At 36.6% G+C, this 19,965-nt stretch overlaps 1 protein-coding gene across 1 annotated transcript in view; it reads left to right on the top strand.

Moving 5' to 3' along the window:
- GPR149 (G protein-coupled receptor 149) overlaps window positions 1-17,339 on the top strand; it is a 34,058-nt gene extending 16,719 nt beyond the window's left edge. The window contains exon 4 of the mRNA XM_070946210.1: window positions 16,767-17,339. Within this exon, the coding sequence (XP_070802311.1) occupies window positions 16,767-17,339 (573 nt within the window). The remainder of the gene's footprint in view (window positions 1-16,766) is intronic.
- The last annotated feature ends 2,626 nt before the right edge of the window (window positions 17,340-19,965 follow it).

Here is a 19,965-nt window from a genome sequence, read left to right on the forward strand (position 1 = left end):
ACACAAGTCCATAAAACAAAAACCTGGTTGAATTAGAATTCAACCGACCACCGATGTGATTCTTTCAATACCCAGGTTATTCTACTATAGAATCTCTCTCTGCCATGATAAGGTAAACAGCTACATGGCTTTTAAATGATATAGGGTAATTTCAGGTAGAACAAACTGTAATCAAACCATGAGCTGACAAGTCCATGAATTACCATTGTTAGTCCAGTGGTGGGATTCAAAAAAATTTACTACCGGTTTTGTGGGGAGTGGCTTGATGGGCATGGCATGGTTTGGTGAGCATAGCAGGGGAAGGATACTGGAAAATCTCAATTCCCACCCCACTCCAGGGGAAGATTACTGCAAAATCCCTATTTCCTCCCAATCAGCTGGGACTCGGGAGGCAGAGAATAGATGGGGGCGGGGCCAGTCAGAGGTGGTATTTACCGGTTCTCTAAACTACTCAAAATTTCCGCTACTAGTTCTCCAAAACTGGCCAGAACCTGCTGGATACCACCTCTGTGTTAGTCCCTCCTAATCCAGAAAGATAAGAATATTTTCAGAACAGTAACATATAGAAAAATATTTTCCTTGTAAGAGTTTTTTGAAATGCTGATTTAACATCAGCAAAAATCAGCGTAGATCAGAAGCAACTATAATTTCTTTTGTTTTAAGAGGTTAAATTCATAATTTTGGATACTTATTTAGTCTATCTGTTATCTATCTTTTGCTTCCTCTGCCTTATAGTTTATTGTTTTATCACGTCTCTAATTTTGATGTTTTCAAAAGCATAATTCAGGTCACTGACATTATGTCTTTTTCTAGTGCAGTATCTGAAGTTCAAGATCTCTATATGCAAGTTCAGTTATCTTCTGAATTCAAGAGTAACCATTGGCTTGCCATATATTTCTTGAAAAAATCAGAGAATGGCAAAAATAAAAACAAATTAGAACTGATCTCAGGCTAGGAAAAATAGATGGAGTATATTGGTTTATTAATGACTGATTTATTACTCTAGTAAATTGCACAGTATATGACAATTTCCTTATCATCATTTTCTATTTTCAGTTTTTGAATAAATGTTGTTCCTTATGTATCATGGAGAGAAGCAAATTGTTTCCCTTTTAGTGACATCACAAATGTTATCCTGTGGTTTTTCTTTAAAGCATTCTAATTAATAGTTCACTGCAACACATTCAAGAGAATGATTTTCAATAGAGCACATAGATTAAAAATGCACAGTTGTGTCTAAAAATTGCTTTTCTATCCAGCAACTGAGAAAATCAGGTCAATTAATCATCATCATCATCATCATCATCATCATTGCTTCTTGCTAATATTGCTAAATAAATATTAGCTTTTATTTAACTAGTATTGCTAAATAAAATTAAAATTGAAGCTGGGACTAATTCTGATTCTGAAATAGTCCATGAATCTCAAACTTTAATCATAGTTTAAGAATGCTGTAGATCCATGTCATTTAAAATTGAAGGAATTTCATCAAGAGCTTGACATAATGACTTTTAATTAAACCCACTAGGTTATCGCAAAAGCCTTGAAAAAAATATAGGAAGAAGTTTTGAAATTAAAATTGAATAAATAAATTTGAACCTCTTCATGGTATAAAATTCCTGTCTCTGCTCCTCTAGTTTTCCTTGCAGTTTCAAAGACTGTTATGTTTAATTATATAAACCTAAACTCACATATTTCTAACATTATGGCTAAGATTGGACGACTTCAATTGCCCCTGTCCTATTGTCTTCCAGGCCAATCTCTCCCTCCTTCCCTCGCTCTCTCTCTCTCTCTCTCCTGCTGTTAAATAGCAGTTTGTTAGAAGCAAAAATATGTGGTTTTGCAAGCTCAGGTTTTTGTTTCTGCTTAGGAAGTTAGGCAAATTACTTCCTCCTAGCCCCACCATTTTGCCTTCTAGAAAATGAAACTCAGAACCATATTCCAATCCAGGGGTCAGCAACCTGCAGCTCTGGAGCCGCATGTGGATCTTTCACCCTTCTGCTGTAGCTCCCTGTCACTCAAAATATGTGTCACAACCGCTAATGTGTGACACCGGCCAGCACGTGATTTATTGAGCTTTTCAACCCCCAGTAGGCCAACCATGGATAAATCCAAGAAAAGAAAAGTTTCAGAAGAAAACAGAATGTTTAATTCAACAACATATGATGGTTTTGTGGCAGCTCAAGAAATAGTCAGGCACGGGAAGAGTTTTGTGGCTCCCGGTGTTTTCTTTTCTGTGGGAAAGGGTCCAAATGGCTCTTTGAGTGTTTAAGGTTGCAGAACCCTGTTCTAGTCAATAAGTCCTATATATGTTCTTAGTTAACTCAAAAGAATGCGGACTACATCATTTTCAGCACTAATTCCAAAAGCTTCAGGCTCTTGCTGAATTCTTTCATTAAAATGGCCCACTCCTTCAGCATAATGCTACTTTTGGCCATAAAAAAAAGGAGGATGAAAATATTTTTGTTATCTCTTTTTATCTAGTTGAAGGTCAGTCATACATACATACATACATAAATACATACATACATACATACATACACATACCAGTGGTGGGTTTCAACATTTTTTACTACCGGTTCTGTGGGTGTGGCTTTGTGGGCGTGGCATGGCTTTGTGGGCGTGGCATGGCTTGGTGGGTATGGCAGGGGAAGGATACAGCAAAATCCCCATTCCCACCCCACTCCAGGGGAAGGTTACTGCAAAATCCCCATTTCCTCCCGATCAGCTGGGACTCTGGAGGCAGAGAATAAATGGGGGCGCGGCCAGTCAGAATTTTTACTACTGGTTCTCCGAACCACTCAAAATTTCTGCTACCGGTTCTCCAGAACTGGTCAGAAGCTGCTGAAACCCATACATACATACGCAGAGGTAGCACATGGATTTCCCCATGGTAATATTTTACTTCTTAGAGAGTTTTGAAACAAAAAGAGTAATGTACTTCATGTTTGCTTCAAGAAATTTATTAATAGAGGATGGTGGAGAATAGATACCTTACCAGGGCTGAGCTGTCCACTTGACTCTTGCCTGGAGCTCCCCTGTTTAAGGGTCTTTCAAATACTAGACTTAGCACTCTGCAGAGGGCATTGTGCATTCCCTTCTCAGCACTGAACTAAAGAACTTGGCACTTTGCTAAAGACACGGGTTGTGTTACCAGCCTTTTCCTCCACCCTTCTCTCAGGGTCATCTTGAACTTGCAAAATTGATGCTGTTAGTCTCCTCTCATGATTGTTCACTAGCATTTTTCTCTAATGGGAAAACTCATTCGGTACATATACATTAGGCAAAATGAATTTGATTGGGCCTTGTACTCTATTCCTTCAGAAAAGTTTTATTATATTATAGGAATTCTTCATTTAAATAGAGCTTTGACAACAACAAGGCTTGATCAAAAGAAATCTTTGCTGAAATTTAGCTATTCATTCATACGACTTTGGTCTCTGGGGGATTTTTCACTCGTTTTTAGAAATTAATCTTCATCAGACTTCTACCTGAAGCTACATCACTCAGATTAGTAAGAATGGCACATTCTGTGCAGGACTCTTTATGTGAGAACATAACCATACTACTTCTTACAGCACTAAGATATATGTAGACTGAAGCCCCACAACAAATCTATGCACATAATTCAATATATTTCATCACAGGGATTAAAAAAACAAAGGTGCATATCCATCACATTTTGTTCATAGTTCTGATGGTAAGGAAAAAAGAAAAGAGCAACTTTGTCATTATGCTTGCTGATTTGTTTATTACATTTACGTATAGCTGGTTGCTTGCTTTCCTATATTGAATTTATAATAATTTGTTTAATTTATGTGCTGCCAAACTCCCGGTGATTATATTCTTTCTCCCAATAGGTGATCAAACAATTATTAAAGATAACAAATAATTTAAATTCTTAGGACTTTAGCCAGCATTTTAAAAATTCATCAAAGATAAATAGCCTTGAAGTGTTTTCTTTACTTTAAAAAAATAGTAATAACTTTACATTTCACTACTATAGTAGTCATATTTTTCAACAGCAAGTTTAGGTTTATTCATATTGTTTCTATATCTTTAATATGTCATTCATACTGTTTTGAATGCTCAAACTCATAACAATTATGATAAATAATCTTTTCAAGGATATGCTTTTCTAGGAAACTCTTTCCTTAATGTTTGTCATTTTATATATAATGGTAATTGACTGAACATCAGTTCTTTTTGCCAAATATGTTTCACTCTCCAGGAAACGGAGGGGGGATAAAATTAACACTTTGAGGAACAATTTTGGGCATTTTGAGAAACCATCAAAGAGAAGCAGAAGAATTGAAGAAGTTGCATCTAGGGAGAATCAGATTAGGAAAGACTAGTCCAGAAAGCTGTTTTTGAGAAACAGGATTAGCTATCTCCATGCAAAAGCATTGGCTCTTTGAAACTTGTTCACTTAGTAGAGTTTTTCATATCTTATGCTCCCACATCAACCCTAGTAGTAAAACAGGAGGTCCTCATTTTAAGTAGTTATATATGTCAAACTGATAAAACAGAATAGCCATCAGAACAGTGTGGAATTATTATTATTCTAACAATGTCTTCTTACCAAGATACAGATTTGCCTATCAGTAAATTCTGGAGGCTTAATGATACTCTTTGTTTCAGTTTTCAAAGCCTTAATTACTTCATGGTAGGAATCAATAATTCCACTTCTGGAAAGTGCAGACACTTTTAATGGAATAAAAAAAAAAAGAGCAGGCCTTGTGTGGGACATAACTATAACCAGATGTAAATCACAAAACTGATTTTTTCCAAAATGAACATTCAATCAAGTGAGGATTTCTGATAAAACAAAAGCAATCCTCTCCAGATTAAAAATGCCTACATATAGGCCTGTTCTCCAGGATTTAAATTCTAGAGTTTTTTTTTCCCTTACCTTCCCACTCAACAGATATGAGTTATTGCCATGATGTCCTGGAAGGTATATTATTTAAGTTAACATAATAGATTTCTTTAACTTCTGACTGCAATTATTTTTTCCTTAAAGAATGATGGCCTGAAACAACAGAGTGGTAACAGAGTGACCAGATGAGATATAATTCTTATTTCTAAATGCTTGATATGAGTATTGCTGAACTGATTGAACAGGAGTACCATAGGATTAAGAAACTGAATGTTTTTGTGGAGAGGAAATTTACTATGAAGTCAAACGCAGACAGAATTCATTTTTTTCTCGTACTTATTTATTAAAGTTCTACACCACCCATCTCACCTAAATGACTCTGGGTGCTTTGCAACCATTCTCAATGAAAGAACATTGGATAAGGTTTTTAAAAAAGGTCGACTTATTTAAATTTCTTCCCTAATGAACAGTAGTCACAAAACAAAGCAGAATTCCTTTGCTTTATCAATAATGGATGCAATAAGAAGGGTATGTTAAGATAGGATTCCCCAATCAAGGTAGGCTGTTGAAAAATGGCTACAATGGGATGAGAAAACTTATGTTTTTACAAAAACTGAAACTATGATATGTATGTTCCCACAGGTATTTTTGGAGATGAGGTGGACACTGTAACCTGCAAGGCTTTATAACTCACTACCTAATTTTTCTATAAAAGTTAGGGTATGGAACCTTCCGCATACTAAATGTGTCTGTCAGGTGCACTAGGGTATTAGATTACCCACAGATACCTTGTATTAGGATCTTCAGGATTAAGGATTTGGGAATGGTAATGAAATCGTCAGGATTCCAAGCAATCAATCCATTGCAAGCAAAAATTCCGAGGCAGGTGAATTCCTCAAAGAATAGCTTTATTGGAAATATCAAATTGGCACATACTGTATCTGGTGAAAACCAACTCTGAGGGGCCCCTTGATTTTCACCTAATTAAAAGTAAAAGTTTTTCTCTCAGCCCCAAACAGTCAGTCACATGGTCCAATCAAGGCAGCATCGTCCTTCCTCCAGCCAGGTGTGAGAACATCCTTGGTTCCCAGAAGAAAGTATTTTATTTTGACTATGTAACCCCAGCTATCTCTAATCCCCCCTCCTTATCCCTCAGCTCCAGAGTGGCAATACTGAAGCTCCAAGATGGCTTCGGTTTTCTACATACTCTTGATCAGGAATGTTGTATCTCTTATTAATCTCAGAACTATTGTTAAATTTTACATATGCCTTTTCCAGAAGCAGGTCTTAATTTAATAGGCTTTATTCTTGTATTCTTATAGGGTAGCAGCTCTGGACCCATTTCTCCTCCAAGTCAATTACAGGAGATATTTAATTCTTATTCTCCAAAGTTCAGTTGTTACACGACAAATTGATGCTCAAGGCAAGGAGACTTGCAATGCCTATTTATTTTTTCTTTTTGAAAAACGTAGTAACAAAACACTTATCATTGTCACCCATTTCAGTTGCTGCAGTCAGGTCGCTTTGAAGGCTAAAAGCAATGGCCTATTGTTTTTCATAGTTTCCACGCAGAATGCGCAAATATTCTAAAAGCTAAAAAAAAAAAAAAACCCAACCCCAACTATTAGTAGGGAACAATAAGCGAAAAGCAATATGAGTCCCAGACAATCAAGAACATATTCAAGGAAACAAAGGTGTTGACATTTTGAATGTCATTACAATATATTAAATGAAGTGGCTCCCAGTGGATTGAGCTTTGTATTTCAAGGTTACAAAAGAAACATGAAATGGTGAAAAAGAACGCAAGCCACATCTTCTATCTTCTCTCAGACAATGATTTTAAATTTAAAGTAGCTATGCCAATATAGTCAGACCAAAACTATTAGAATGCATAAAATTATATCGTAGGTAGGTAGGTAGGTAGTAGGTAGACAGACAGACAGACAGACAGACAGACAGACAGACAGACAGACAGACAGACAAATGCATAAATGCATAAATGCATAAATGCATAAATGCATAATTACATACAGTCTATATATATTCTAATTTCCCATATGATTATATAGAATTGTGTTAGAGCAAAGGCAAGCCATTTAGAATATTCCAATCTATTACTTATATGCAATATCAGATAAGTATTACAATTTGAAATGCTACCTCTCTTATTTATGTCAAATTTATATGGACCATTCTAAGAATGTGCTGTTAGGACTGCCAGAGGAGTTCATCCAATTAGAGTGTTCAATTTTTCTCAGAGACAATCTATCCCATTTTTCTCTATAGTTGTCTCTTAAAATAGTAGCATAAAAGGATATCATAGAAAGAAAAGCATTCCTGTTTGAAATTCTGTTCCATCTAAATAGATATTTTCCAGACAGCAGAAAATGCATGTTGCGCTCTTATTAGACACTGGGGAAATGCCAAACGTCACATGAAATGCATTAAAAATTAGTATTATTTTTCCTACACAACATCATTTTTCACATTAAAGTTTGACAAAATGATAAATATATTTAGGCCTTATTTAAGTCTTTTGTACTTGGAACTTTTAAGTATGCCTGAATTTGCAAATTTGTTGAGGAATTGTACATTCTATTGAGTTTTACTCTCTCTCTTTCTCTCTCTCTCTCTCTCTCCTATCTATCTATCTATCTATCTATCTATCTATCTATCTATCTATCTATCTATCTATCTATCTTCTCTCTGTCTCTCTTTTCTATCTATCTACTATCTACAAAAATATTCTACTATCTAAAATAATAGATTATGTTGCCAGATGGATTAGTCACAAATATATTTTTGTATGATTTAGACCAGTGGTGGGATTCAACTAATTTAACAACCAGTTCTCTGCCCCAATGATTTCTTCCAACAGCCAATTGCCCAAACTGCTCAGAAAGTTAACAACCAGTTCTCAGAATATCTTAACTCTCCAAAGGTTAACAATGCTGTTTGCTATTTTTTAAAAAACAAATAATACTCATAGATGTATTAGAGCAAAATCTGCTAAAAATGCATATGTGGGAAAATAATAGAGAAAAGCATATTACATTAGAGAAAGATATTGAAAATGGGAAAACTGCCAACAAAAATGCATTTACTGAAGAAATCTCCAAACTCATACTAGTTTTTAATAATGTCCTTAAAAGATGAAAACCTCCCAATCAAATTGAACCTGCCTTCAAATGAGCAAAAGCAAGCAAAGAAAGAAAAGTCTTGATTGATTGGAAAAAATGAAGTAAGGATAAATAAAACTGACTGATTCTCAGTCCTTATTCTCTTGCCTTGTCAGGACTTTGAAGCATTTATACAGTGCTTGAAAAAGTTCTGCCCATTTTTTTCTTCACCTACAAGCTCATCAGCCAACAACTGACATTTCAGTGGGCTTCTTATACAAATAAAACTCATTCAGATATTCACAAAGTTGATGGAAACAAAATGAACCGAATGTTGTATTTTCTTAGGGATGCATGTAGAGTGAGTTCTACACAGACACAAAGACACACAAAGACACACACACACACACACACACACACACACACACAGAGAGAGAGAGAGAGGGAGGGAGAGAGATAGATAGATAGATAGATAGATAGATAGATAGATAGATAGATAGATCGATCGATCAGAGGTGGGCTTCAGCAGGTTTTGACCAGTTCTGGAGAACCGGTAGCGGAAATTTTGAGTAGTTTGGAGAACTGGTAGTAAAAATTCTGACTGGCCCGCCCCCATCTATTCTCTGCTTCCCAAGTCCCAGCTGATCGGGAGGAAATGGGGATTTTGCAGTAACTTTCCCCTGGAGTGGGGTGGGAATGGAGATTTTACGGTATCCTTCCCCTGCCACCGCCCACCAAGCCATGTCCACCAAGCCATGCCACACCCACCAAACCACACCCACAGAACCAGTAGTAACAATTTTTGAAACGCACCAGTGAGATAGATAGATAGATAGATAGATAGATAGATAGATAGATAGATAGATAGATAGATACACACATACATACATACATACATTCATACAGGTAGTCCTCGACTTATGTCTACTACTGGGCCCAAAATTTCTGTTGTTAAGTAAGACATTTATTAAGTGAATTTTGCCCCATTTTACGACCTTTCTTGCCACAGTTGGTAAGTGAATCACTGCAGTTGATAAGTTAGTAATCCATCTGTTAAGTGAATCTGGCTTCACCACTGATTTTGCTTATCAAAAGGTTGCAAAAAGTGATCACACAACTTTGGGACATAACGATGATCATTAAGTATGAACCAGTTGCCAAGCATCTGAATTTTGATCACATCACCTTGGGGATACTACAAAGGTCATAAGTGTGAAATATGGTCATAAGTCACTTTTTTGAGTGTTATTGTAACTTTGAATAGTTCACTAAATGATCTATTGTAAATTGAGGACTACCTGTACATACACACACACACACACACACACACACAATACAGCCTTCTTTAGACTTTCAACAAATGTAAGAAAAAAGATGGAATGTTGTTATCTTGTATTGTGCTAAAAAGAGTCAGAAGTCAACACCTTTTTTCCTTCCCTTATGCCTCATATTTTCTTTCCCCCTCTCTTTTGCCTTCCCTTAATTTCCTATTTTTATTTTTCTTTGTATTTTATACATTGATGAAACAATAAACGTCATAATGAATTCCAACAAATGTAAGAAAATATTATTTTGGGCCAAGGGACAGACCAGGAAACTGTAGTGAATTACTTTTTATTCTATCTTAATATGCTATATTACACTTTCAGCCATTCCAGTTTATACTTGCATGGTGAGACGTGACTCTCTGAATAGATTCCCATATTACCTGGATTTTGAACCAGGATGTTCAAGTAATATAGTTTAAGCACTACATAAAAATTAAAATTTCATCAACTTCAACTTCTCCTAGAATAATTGTCATATTTCAGCCTTAATTATATACATTACGTTCTTAAAATGAAGTTTATTATTTCCCAGGATAGTTTCCTTAGTTCCCCCTATTATGTGCTGTTTTAAAAACTGAACAGTCGGTACATTAGAAGCAATTTTAAGGCCAATATAATACACTAAGAATAAGCTAATAATTCTGTAGGAAAAAAAGATACAAATCATGCAAATGTCATAGGAGGTAAATTTAGTTTTCTTGGCATGTTTCTCTGGCATCTGATTTCTATTTTAACATGAATGTGCCTCGAGATATAAATATAAACAGATTGCTACTGTTTTGCTTGATCACTACTGCAATACAATTTGGGATAGCTTGAAATATTTCTTCCAATTCTGAATAAGCTCCACATATATTTTGGGCTCTTTAGAGAAATCAGTAATTAAGCTGGATGCATGTCTGAAATACTAACCCTTTAATACAGGGGAGAGACAAAAGAAGGGGGGGAGGGATGTATGCTTTTTTTTAATCTAAAAATACAATTATAGTTTTTGTTCCTTTGAATTATGGAAAGGTCAAAATCCATGTTTATTATATTACCTACCAAATTATTTCGAGAGTTTCTTCCCGTGCTTTTATTCAAGAATGGAGAATCATGTCTGATATGTATGGATTTGCATTCTCTGTGTTAGAGAGACAGAAACACAGAGAAAGGGAAGCTGTTGTTCTTGCTGCCACAATTTTCTACCATGTCCTTAAGGTGGTAATAAAGAATTAAGCTTGTGTAGCTGGGCTTCCTGCCTGAAGCAATTGAAGAACAGACTCTCTATGAGTGGCACTGTTACTTGGTGTTTTTTTTTTTTTTAACAATGGCAGTTTTTATCTTGTCAAGATTATCTGCTCTTCAGTTACAATAATTAATTTTCTTATATGAATGAATGAAGGCCATTCACCCTGAAAAAAGAAACCTACAGCCTCAGTTCTCAGGGCTCCAAGAAATGGCTTCCACTTTGACGCACTTAAGCAGAACACACTCCCATGTACTTGTAGCTGTTCTTTTCTTGTCCAGTTGTGCCATATTCCACAGAATATCTTTTGATATTGAGAGTTTTCATAGAATATCTCTCCTCTTATATTTAAAAGTGATAGGCAGCAGCAACAGTAATATGATTTTCTACTGATTGTTGGTCAGATTGGGACTCCCCAGTTATGTAATATAATGCCCCCTTTGGGGGCATTAAAATAACTATTTTACATTGCAATGTTGGAAATGAAATGTCCACATTAGGTAACTATAGTGGATGTTGCAGCTGCCCCATTAGAACAGGTGCTAAAAAATACCAATGCATGCTTGGCCTACATTAAAAGGATGGTGCTGAAATCACAGGAGATAATATTTCCATTGCGTTCTGCATTGATTAGACTAGAGTTGGACAACTACATAGGAAAAAGAAATGGGAACACAGCTAATTCTAATTCAGTATACAGTAACCTAACCTCACACATGCCTTGGGCCCATTTATTCAAGACAGAGATGTACAAGTAGATGACAACAGAGGAATTAGAAAGGGAATCAAACATGAGATGTGGGAGTGAGAAGAATGAAGACGAATGAGGAACTGAAAGAACTCAGACTGGACAGACATACTAAGATAAACAAAAAATTAGCTCAGACACAAATAACATCTGAATAATAAACAGACTTGGAGGAATGTATGGTCACACTTAAGAAGACATAAGCAAGCAGAACCCCACCAAATAACTGCTCAATTATTCCATTTTCCTCTCCCTCTCCCCCCATTTCCCAGCAGATTAAGCTGCACAGCAAGCAAATGTTAACAAGTGAAGTGAGAAAATATAAGCAGAAACAAACAAACAAAAAATGTCCAGCCCTCAAATAGTTTTTCAAGGCTGTCTATTAAAGTAAAATTCACTGGCCAGCTACTCATAAGACTGAGAGTCTGCCACAACAATCAACTGCCTTTCTCTGTGTTTCCCACATAAGAAATTGGCCTTGCAAACTTGCATATACTTGTTACAATACCAAAAGCAGCAGAAAAGTTAACATTCCAAACAAAATGCTTTGAAAACTTCCAATTGGATCCACAGTTTCAGAGCTAGGCCTCATTTTGATAGAGGGGTGACTTCAGCAAAGTGTCATCAAATCAAATTACCTTTGCACTGTCTTATTAAAAAAGAACAATAAACGTCCATTTTCTGTTTATTTTGCTTGTGGAATAATGTCTTTCTCCCACAACTAATTTCCATATATGATATGTCTTTCAAAAATTTATCCTTTCCTCTAGATCAGGGGCTGTAAGTGTTGCCATGAAATTGTAATTTTTTTAATGTGACTGTACTGGGTAACCCTGCTCTTCTTAACTTTCCTGACACATTCCTCCATGCCTCCCTCTCGATCGTGTGACATTCCTAGTCTTTTTTCTATCTGGGGGTCAACTAAGATATCTGAGAGATATCTCCTTGGTGCTGCAATATCACTCTTTTACTCTTCAGTAACTGAAGAAGCTTCTCGAATGACAAGTGAAACATTTTCAATGGAAAAAAAAAGAAACCAAGAAAATCCAATAGCCTTTTAAAAAGCACTTTTGGGATGCAAAGAATTGTGCAACAGAGCAGTTCACTCAAATGTACCCCCCCTTCCTCAAAAAAGTTACTTGAACATACAAAATAGAAATTATGTACAAATATGTTCTTTCATCAACAATTTATGAAAAATAAACCCAATATTTCTCTCATTGGTAATTAATGGTTAAAGCTTCCCCCTCTTTGTTTGATACATTTTTCTGGCTCATGGCCAGATCTGTTTTAGGCGGCTTCATTCACTTTGAACCAATATCCTGGAAACAAAACAAAGATTCAGCAGTATAGCGCTGTCTAGTCACATTTAGGATTAACAGCCGTCTCCACTCTTTATTAAACTCATCAATCTATAACAGTCACTGCTGTTTAGGTCCATCTTAGTTGCCAGATGCTGTATCTCTTCTATTCCGTTTCTATCTCCACTCCTTGTTCTTCTTTCTAGGTTTCCTCTTGTAATTTAAAATTCCACTTCTGATGCCAGCTCAACAGATCCTTCTTCTCCTCTGGGAATATCTTTCTATGAGAAATTAACTATTGAATTACCTGAACTTCTCTTCAGCAAACTAAAACAAAACCATTCTTTCGTTTCTGAACAGAGAATGTTCAGAGAATGTTGTTCCTCTAATTCTTTCTTACAATAGCTACTAGCTGTCCAACTAATTCTCTCCCCTTGGTTGTCTCCATCCTTTCCTGATAAGGAGAAAGAACTTAACGCCACATGAGTTATTTGATATAATTTTAACTCATTTAAACATCAAATACATTCCATCAAATTTTACCTTCGTTTTTGTCCCACCCATTTGCCCTACTGTAGCTACTTTATGGACTAATGCCTAGTGCACATCACTCCAAAGCTGTCTGTCTCCATTTCTAAAATGTTGCATTCAGGATATTTATAGCTTGCCATTCATCACGGAGATCTAGGCAGCTCTCCAGAAAAAAGAGTACTTTTTACTATATATTTTAAAAACCTCTAAAGACAGAAGTAATGATACTATGTATATTTCAGTCAATGTTATATCCTTTTGAAACAGTCAAACAAGAAAATAGTGAGGACCTGATTTATGGGAGAGACAAGTGAGAAGAAACATAGAAACAAACAGTATTGCTAGAACAAAGTTGTAAATATTTTTCCAAGGATTCATTTGGACATTTTCAGCATTTTCATCAGGAACAAATCAATGTAGGTCTTCAGACTTGTAACCTGAAGAAAAATCACTTTGGTGTTTGATAGTGTTTCTCTCACTCAGGCCAAAGTTTTCCTTCCAAGTAGTGGCTGAATAGAATTAAACCCAGGTCTGTGGTAGGTTCCTATGAAACTTGAATTGGCTTTCAACTGTACAATTCCATCCTTCCTTCTGTGTGATTTGCTACCTAGTCCCATTTTCTAGCTATGATACAGGAATGTGAGCTTGTGATTGTATATAGATTGCAAGAGTGGAAAATGGTTGGCTTGTGAATGAATTAATGTACAGTATGTCCAATCTCCCATCTATCCATTCATCCTCTATTCTTTCCAAGTCCTTTTTCCACTTGCTGAGCGGCACTGCAGTAGGTCCGTGTGGAGAAATATGTGGAAAGAAAAGTTGAATGAAGACTATAACTCACCACCAGGGAAAATGAAATATGTTCTTTAAATTAAATTGTTCCACATAGACATTGTCATTGTTTTTCATGGATGTTTTCATTACACGATTGCTCATAAAGTTTTTCAGAGTAATGAAAGCAACATCTTTCTTTCTCGCTCTCTTTCCCCCCTCCCTTTCTTTCTTCTCTTACCTCTCTCCCTCCCTCCCTGCTTCCTTGCTTTGTGTTCCAAGGAGAGAGCAGAAAGGTAGAAAGGAAGAGCAATGAAAGGACATGGTTAACAACAGAAAGAGAGAAAAAAATAGATCTCCCAAATATATCTGGTAGTTGTTGCCTAATTATGGTCTTGCACACAATTCCATAATTAGGAACTGTCAGCCCACCTTTGCAAACCAGACAGGAAACATGATTAAATGAGCTAATTCTACTTTACTGTAAGGTTACATTAACAGAATCTTGCAAGTCTGAAGGTCCAACTGCCCACCACTCCTTTTAACCACCTGATTAATTAGGGCAGATACTTCCTACATTTCGTTCTCTGACTGTTAATCCATCGGGAGCTCCTCCCTCACTTATCGGATTGTTTCCTAGCCCAGCAATCCACAAACTTTCCAGCTTGGCGGCCCGGCCCAGCCTGGCCCAGCGCAGGGGAGGCATGTGAGTGGCAGATGCACACCAGGGGTGGGTTCTACTTACCTTTACTACCGGTTCGCAACGGGACCATGCACAAGCAGAAGATGACATCAGGGTCGGTGGGCGAAGCCTCTCACTGGTTTTATTACCGGTTCTATAGAACCGGTGCAAACCAGGGGCAACCCACCACTGATGCACACGTGTGCACAGCTCCATTTGTCCGGGCGCAAAGCTCCACTCACGCAAGCGGAGGGCACTTTGCATGTGTGTACATGCTTGCCTGCTGCTTGCACAAGTGCAGCTTCATGCACGCACGCTTGCGCCTTTCTCCCATGGCCTGGTTTCAAACAGGCCACGCCCTGGTAGTAGGCTGCAACCACCACAGCTCAATAACATTCATAATTTCTTCACCATTTGGATTACTGATTTCATTGGTGAAACTAGATATACTTTTCAGACTTTACACACATTTTCGCTTGACATGTTTTTCTACACTGACCAGAAAGACAAAATAGATCCATGTATTGGTGGTACAGGTCATCATAATTAAGGCACTCAGAAAAAAGTACAAGATTTTTCTTTTGAAAAAAAAGCACAATTTGTTAATTCCCTGTAGTATGGAAATCTGGCTATTTTTTTCTTGATATTCATATCTTCTGTAAGTTAAGCTTGTGTGTATTCAGGAGTAGATTGAGGAGTTTCTCTTTCCAGAAAAGTGTGTATCAGATTGTCGCCTTGATCTCTTAAAGTTGATTCTCTGTCTTCCTATTTTTAGAAATAATAAAACTTTCTGCACTTTCAACAACCTGGGTAATGAAAAAAGAAAATGAAAAGGAATTCATCTTTCATATGTTTTTTCTATTACAAATATATTTTATATATTTTTCTACTGTAGAGATACAGGTAGTCGTCGATTTGCGACCAAAATTAATTCAAACCCAAAATTATAGTCATAAGTCATTATGATCATAAGTCAAACATCACGCTTCTGAATGGAAAATAACTTTACAACAACACAGTACGATTGACTTGCAGGGCCGCGCAATGTGCAATAAGTTCACATGGTGCAGTAGGATTGTGTGCTTGTTAGTAGGATTCACTGGGTTAGAGATTTTTCTTTTACTGTCTTTCACTGTGAGTTGTATTGGGTTGTGGGGGTGCACGAAGGGAGGCTCAGCCAATCTCATTGTATACATGTTATATTCTGACAATAAAGGTTTGAATTGAATTTGCATGACCAGATTAAAAATTACGTTTTTGCAACAGTCATTAAGCAAATGTTAAGCAAACCTGGGGCATTTATTGCTCCATTTATTGCTGGAATACAGAAGTAAAAGAATGCAATACTGCAGGCTACTTCTGCTGACTGCCAGCTGCTAGCAGTTCGAATCTCACCGGCTCAAGGTTGACTCAGCCTTCCATCCTTCTCAAGGTTGGTAAAATGAGGACCCAGATTGTTGGGGGCAATATGCTGACTCTGTAAACCACTTATAGAGAGGGCTATAAAGCACTGTGAAGCGGTATATAAGTCTAAGTGCTATTGCTATTGCACAATTGGTTGTAAATTGAGGAATATCTGGCTGTAGTGGCTATTTGGCCCAGTTCATTTACATGTTATATTTTTTTTGCCTTTAGTTTATAAAATTATACACTCTAACCCAATCAATTTATCAACATAATCAACTCACTGATTAATAATTATTATTTGATACATCCCAAATGAGCAAACGAGATTAATGGGTAGAAGTTCTTTGTCCAGGAAGATAATTATTCAATTATGAATCTCTGGTAACTTCACATTGTTTTCAAGATACCAACATATAGCTCTGATATTCTCTGGAGATCTTCTCTTCAAGTATTAACCAGGGCTAATTCTGCTTAGCTTCCAAACTTAGAAAACATTGGACAGGTGCTGATACCTGCAAGGACAAAAATGGTTAAAAAGTAAAAAGAATAGTGAGTTTTGTGCAATTGTGTAGGAAACAGAAGGAGTCAATACATTCAGAATAAGAACTGTGAATAAAGAAGCGAATATTTTTATACCATCGATGACATCTAAGTCCTTTAAAAGGTATTCTCAACACACAGCAGTGAAAATAATGAGATGTAACTGGATTGTTGACAACTGTTTTTTGCTTGTGGAAGCAACATTAAATAATAACCATTTTTCTCATTTCAGCGTTCAGGCGGTGCCTTAGCTATTCCTCTGTGTGCATTTCAAGGAACTGTGTCTCTCCAAGCTCCCACAGGAAAAACCCTTTCTTTATCTACATATGAGGTAAGCTCAGAAGGACAAAAAATCACTCCCACATCCAAGAAAATTGAAGTGTATCGCTCCAAGAGTGTGGGCCATGAACCAAATCCCGAGGATTCTCCAACCACATTTACTGACACCAATGTGAAGATTCACTTAGAGGTGCTTGAAATTTGTGACAATGAAGAAGCCATGGACACTGTTTCCATCATTAGTAATATTAGCCAATCGTCTGCCCAGGTCCGCTCTCCATCTTTACGTTATTCTCGGAAAGAAAATAGATTTGTCTCATGTGATTTAGGAGAAACAGCGTCTTATTCACTCTTCATACCATCAAGCAATCCCAACAGTGATCTGAACATCTCCATTCCTGACACTGTCGAAGCTCACAGGCAGAATAGTAAAAAACAGCACTTGGAAAAAGAGGGTTATCAAGAAGAAATACAAATGTTAAACAAAGCATACAGGAAAAGAGAAGAAGATGGGCTTGGCAATTAAAACATAGAAAAAAGGGACTGTGAATAATTTGTACCCTCATTTTTTAAGTTTGCTTGGACCCTGAACCATTTATTCATGGCATTTGAGGAAACAATTGAATAACATTAATGCATTCATAACAGAATGCATTAATTACATCCTTTGTCCAAAAGCTGTTTTAAGCAGTATTGCTATATTCCTTAGGAATAGGGTATCAGGAAAGGGCAGATTTCCCTCTCTGCCTTCTGAAGAATTACTGTTGGAAGTTTGCTTGATGAGGTAACTTAAATCTCTACTCTTAATGCCAGTTTTGCCGCACTAGCAGTGGAGCCAAAAGTGAGGCCTTTGAGGGATACGTAAGGGAGGCTGTGAATCCTGGATTAAAAATTGAGGTTAAAGGATTGCAGCCTCCCAGCCAACAATCTCAGGGGGACCATGAGTTACCTCGGGCCCTCAGTCTTCATTAAAAAGAAAATGGATTTCTAGCTTTTATGGAATTTGAGAAGGGAGGCAAAATGAATTTAGCCTCAACCTTATGATTACATTGTAATATTTTTGATAAAAGGATAAAGATGGTTTCGACTTCCCACCTAGCCTACAGCTCTGGCATTCTTTAATGGTATGATATCCAATTACTAACCAGACCTGACTCTGCTTGGTTTCCAAACCCAGACCAGCTCCACCAGGTGCAGCACTATTCAGGCTATTCCTTTCACTAGAAAGGAAATAGCTATCATCTTTCAGTGTATTTAGCCAACATAACAATAGCCGTGAGTGGCCATTTGTGAACAATGTTAAGTGTAGAGATTAATGCAAAATGGCTACTTGTTTACAGAAAGAACATTTTGGTCATTTTAACCCAATGATCTTATTACCCTCTTGGAGTAGTGATTAATGACCAACAAACATTATGGATGTCATGGACAAAATAGGAAAACCATTGTAAGCAACTAGCACCATCAGGAACTAGATCTGCTATGAAAGCTATGAATATACAGAATGCTATATACTGCTTTCATCAGAATGTGGTTAGGGCTAGGTTGAATCTGGAGAGCTCATAATACTTTTTCTCCTATTCAGTTTAGACTAGAATAACAGAGATGGAAGGGACCTTGGAGGTCTTCTAGGCCAACCCCCTGCTTAGGCAGGAAACCCTACACCACTTCAGACAAATGGCTATCCCACATCTTAAAAACTTCCAGTGTTGGAGCACTCACAACTTCTGGAGGCAAGTTCTTCCACTGATTATTTATTCTAACTGTCAGGAAATTTCTCCTTAGTTCTAAGTTGTTTCTCTCCTTGATTAGTTTCAAGCCAATGAGAGAGAAGTAATATAAAGAAACCAGCTCCATCTCTCATTCTGACAGTTGGGTGTCATAGCTAGAATCACAAAAATATTTTCCCTCCCTTTCCATTGGATTTACACAACCTATGCATGATTTGAAATATTGAAACCACTTCTAACTGGAATAGGACAGTCAGACCCACAGACAGACACAGAAAGAAAGAAAGAAAGAAAGAAAGAAAGAAAGAAAGAAAGAAAGAAAGAAAGAAAGAAAGAAAGAAAGAAGGAAGGAAGGAAGGAAGGAAGGAAGGAAGGAAGGAAGGAAGGAAGGAAGGAAAGAAAGAGATAGAGTTTTCCTAATTTAATACTTCTACCATTTGTTTTAATTTTTAATACTGGCCTAACTCCATGTGGATATAAAAGTGGAGGTGGTCAAAAGCTATTTTCCATTGGAGTATTATTACGCACACACAAATGCTGTGTGTGTTTGTACAAAGATACACAAAATTACCTGCACTTTTTAATTCTTATATTCAGTTTTTAATTTCCTAAAACTGAAATATGTCTCTCATATTTTGAAATAATTGCTCTGTGCTGCAAAAACTTTAAAGTCTTGTTGCTTGCTTTAGCACTGAGAGTTTTATCCCAGTATTTGCTGAGACACAAATTGAGCTCCAGTAGAATTATTACAAAAGTTGCCACAATGTAAGTAACCAAGAAATAATTGATTTTACAATCCATTTTTCATCTTTAATAAACATTCTACCCAAGAACATGACTTTATTTTGCTCTCCTTTTTAGTGATTTATATGTGACTGGCCATCTTTCAATCAATCATTTTATCTGTGGAAAACAACTAATTTTGTGTTTGATGTATTCATTTTCAGATTCATTCTTCTAATTGCATCATATAATCCAACACCATTTTATACCATTCAGGTTTTCTGCAAACATTGCATTGTGTACGTACAAAAGTGCACACATGCTGAAATCCATAAGCAACTTACCTCTAATGAACACAAGCATATATTTAACCATCAATATATTACACAACTATGAGATCATCACATGCCCTGGTTTTATTCCCTTCTCAATGTTGAAACATTTGTCAAACACTTAACTTTTTTGTCACTCGTTCTTTACTTCCATCATATAACACTTTTACCATATTCAACAGCCTATAGTCAACTCCATATCTCTGCAAAATATTTCGTAATCCAAGCCTGTTCACTTTATCATATGCCTCCTTTAAATCAATAAGCATATAAGCAATGGTAGTTTTTCAAATCTCACATCAGTCTTGAAAGTGAGAAAGAAGTGTGGCTCCAAGCAGAAACGTCAATAAACTGGGGGCAATATTGT

Source organism: Pituophis catenifer, unplaced genomic scaffold (assembly GCF_029215685.1).
Source record: "Pituophis catenifer annectens isolate HBS135680 unplaced genomic scaffold, rPitCat1.0.hap2 SCAF_6, whole genome shotgun sequence".
Taxonomy (NCBI): Eukaryota; Metazoa; Chordata; class Lepidosauria; order Squamata; family Colubridae; genus Pituophis; species Pituophis catenifer.